Here is a 3176-nt window from a genome sequence, read left to right as displayed (position 1 = left end):
ATCATTTCTCCCAGGACAGTGAAGGGTTGGCTGCAGCATGGAACAAAGGGCCTCTGCTCGTGGCACGCAGAGGGTTAAGGTGTGTGAACGCCCGAGTTGGCGTTGATGGTATTCACGTACAATGATTAACGATATTGATTCACAAAACATGCGGAATTGTAACGTTTTGGTACCAAGAGGGAACAAAGAGCTGAGCTCCTCTAATTGGCTGCTACTCGCGCTGAAATAATGTAATTAACTACAGTAAGGCTTTGTGCGCGAAATTATTTCTCTGCCCAAATCATTAACAACTTACTTTTTTAATGAAAATGCCCAAATCTGTAAAGGCGAGAATGATGATTGATGTCGACAAAGCGCCTGCCCGCAAGAAAACAAATCCGTCTAAATGTGGCTCTGAAGAAAGGGAGCCTGCTTTCAACCTGATCACAAACTTGGTTTTGAAGGGAGAGCGCCCCGCCCTCCTGGTCCTTATAACCAGAAAGCCTGTTTGCAGGACGCTCAAACATAACAGGAACACTGGAGACCACATCGCTGTGCATGAACCATTCCTGGAGACGAACTCTGGCTACAAAGACCTTACGGATTACTCTGGTTGTTTCACCTTATGACCGCGAGCAAACGACCAGAAGTGGCCATGGATTTTCTCAATCACAACTACTTGAATGCGCGCAGCCCATATGACTATACTTTCAATTTCTGGAACGACTATCTCGGGCTGACGACGTTGGTTACGAAGAATAATAAGCTCAGCATGCCCCAGAACCCCAACTCCATCACCGAGTCCCTGAAGGCGACCCTGGGCTTGGACGACTCCCCTCCGTGTCCGTGCGTAATCGCGGGCGGCGTTGGAGAGAGCGGACATCTGGACTGCTGCTGCCCGTCCGGGAGCCCCCCGCCGGCCTCCATCCTGGACTTGAAGGAGCGTTTCTCGATCCTGAGCCCCTTCCAGAACCAGCTCGGCGTCCAGCTGCCGGAGCGGGAGGTGGGCTTTGCGGGGAGCTTCGCGGGGTTCGATCTGTTCGGCATGGAGAGGAAGATGCGCAAACCCGCTTCCAGGAGCAAGCAGGAGCCCAAAATCTGCGTCTTCTGTCGAAATAACGGAGCGCCCGAGGAGGTGTACGGCTCCCACGTCCTGAAGACTCCGGACGGCAGGGTTGTGTGTCCGATTCTGAGGGCTTACACCTGCCCCCTTTGCAGTGCCAACGGGGACAATGCCCACACGATAAAATACTGTCCACTGTCTAAAGACCAGCCATCCCAGCGACCATTAAAGGGAGGGAGGGCTGTGGGTGGTAAGAGGATGAAAATATTCTAAACAGACATGACTATAAAGTAAATTTAATTGCACTGAACAATTTCCAGATGACTGTTTTGATTTCGGCTCTAGCCTTTATCCCAGTTTCATAAACATATTGATTTTATCTTTTTTTCCCTCTAAGATCTCTTATATTTTTATAGTTCTTTTATCCACATAGAATAATTTTATGCTTTATACATTGGATTTATTTTTCTTGCTAGTTTATAGTCATTTGAGCGTGTGCATATAAATACATGTATCAATAATCACAAAGTGTGAATACGTTTTAAGAAAAAAGTATTTTGGTCATGTAGGGAAACACACTGACATTGGCAAAAGGGGATGAATGTCATATTTCTATCAAGTATTTTTGTACGGTGAGCTAAGCTCGCTGCGATTTTCTTTCTCGTCTTAGAAAACCAAAGTTATGTTTGCCATTAAAGAAGCTCAAGAATGTGTCATTACTGAGTACTTGTGTGCGTCTGACTGGAGGAGGAACTCTTTGATCCCATCTGCCTGCCTAAAAAACTCCACAACATATTTTCCAACTTGCTCTAAAAGTTGACATTCAATCTGCGAGGCAGGAAGAAAAAAAAAGAGACAATGTGGCCTCTGTTTAGGGCTCATGTTCTCTGGGGAACATTTTAATCAATTGTTGCCATGCCAAACCTCTTCTCCAACCCTATGTGATGATCTGACTTTACAAGCAGTTAGAAATGAGAGATACTAGCCTTCATTTCTTTATGTTTACATTCCCAAATAAGGGCGACACACTGGATTTCCTTTCTCTGTCAGGTCTCTCTTTCTCTATGGTGTTTTTTTTGTTTTTGCCCTGACAACGTATCCACCAGAGAGTCTCACGGGCAGGTCGTGCTCTGTGAGTCCCAGTAACCTTTCACTCAGAGAGGGGTGAAAAAGAGCAAATGAATGTTAGTAAACAATAACATGTTATCCCATCATTTCCTTTTCTGAAGAATCCAAAAAAAAAGATGCAAAAATGTTGTGAATGTATGATTGAAAGTGTCACTTGCAGGACTGCACATTTCTGACAGTTTTGTTTACCAAAGGAATACAATTGCATTGAAGAAAGAAGAGAGATTTGCTGTATTGTATATAAAGTGATGTTTATTCAGTATTTTAACATTACAAGTGACTTCAGAGGGCGCTACCTCAACAGGATTTTGTACTTACATGTAAAATGTCAACAGCAGTTTATTGATATAGTGCTGCCATTTATAATAAGGGTTTTGATAGTATTTTTGATCTTTGTATAACATAATTGTATTTTCATTTTGTTGCATTTAACATTATGGAAGTGAATTTCCAAGAAGCTATAAGCATTGCTCACCAAAAGGTGATTGTCTGTAAATAATGATTATACCCATACTTTTTAAAGTTTAGTTGTTCAATGTTACATTCTTGAGAGTGTGCAAGAGAGTGGATATTGAAAAAGGCTGACAAAAATTTGCCACTTTTAACAGAGGTTTTTTGATTAAATGAATAATAGAAAAAGAAACACTGTTGAACTTTGTTATTTATATTTTACCACGATTTCCTGTATGCTGCTGTGCAGAATAACAACATATGAATCCACTAGAGAAATAAAAACCTATCAAATATTTGGAGCCATGTGGTCGTGTTCTTCAGCTGGTTTACTCCACATCTGACTGAGTGGGTTTATAAACCCCCTTTTTTAAAACAGAAAAGTTGTGCAAGAGTGTAGAATTACTAGGTTAAGGACTGATTTGCAGATGGACTGATTAAATCAAGCAGGAAAGTTGCCAAAAACACACAGTTACAGGAATGCCCCTTTCTCACTAACACAGGCTGTATGTGCATCATGTAACTGTTGAGCCCTCATGCATACAACAACACATTT

General features: G+C 42.3%; 1 protein-coding gene across 1 annotated transcript; it reads left to right on the top strand.

The window, feature by feature from the left end:
* The first annotated feature begins 284 nt into the window (after positions 1–284).
* Positions 285–2916, top strand: nanos1 (nanos homolog 1). The gene has a single exon (XM_059346871.1). It carries the CDS (start codon positions 605–607, stop codon positions 1313–1315), a length of 711 nt encoding a protein of 236 aa, XP_059202854.1. The 5' UTR covers positions 285–604; the 3' UTR covers positions 1316–2916.
* Positions 2917–3176: the final 260 nt, after the last annotated feature.

This window comes from Centropristis striata, chromosome 12, assembly GCF_030273125.1.
Source record: "Centropristis striata isolate RG_2023a ecotype Rhode Island chromosome 12, C.striata_1.0, whole genome shotgun sequence".
Classification (NCBI taxonomy): Eukaryota; Metazoa; Chordata; class Actinopteri; order Perciformes; family Serranidae; genus Centropristis; species Centropristis striata.
The sequence above is the reverse complement of the archived record's forward strand: the minus strand, read 5'-3'. Positions and strand labels throughout refer to the sequence as shown.

Coding starts and splice junctions, on each gene's coding strand:
- nanos1 (XM_059346871.1), top strand. CDS start 605: ATGACCGCGAGCAAACGACCAGAAGTGGCCATGGATTTTCTCAATCAC.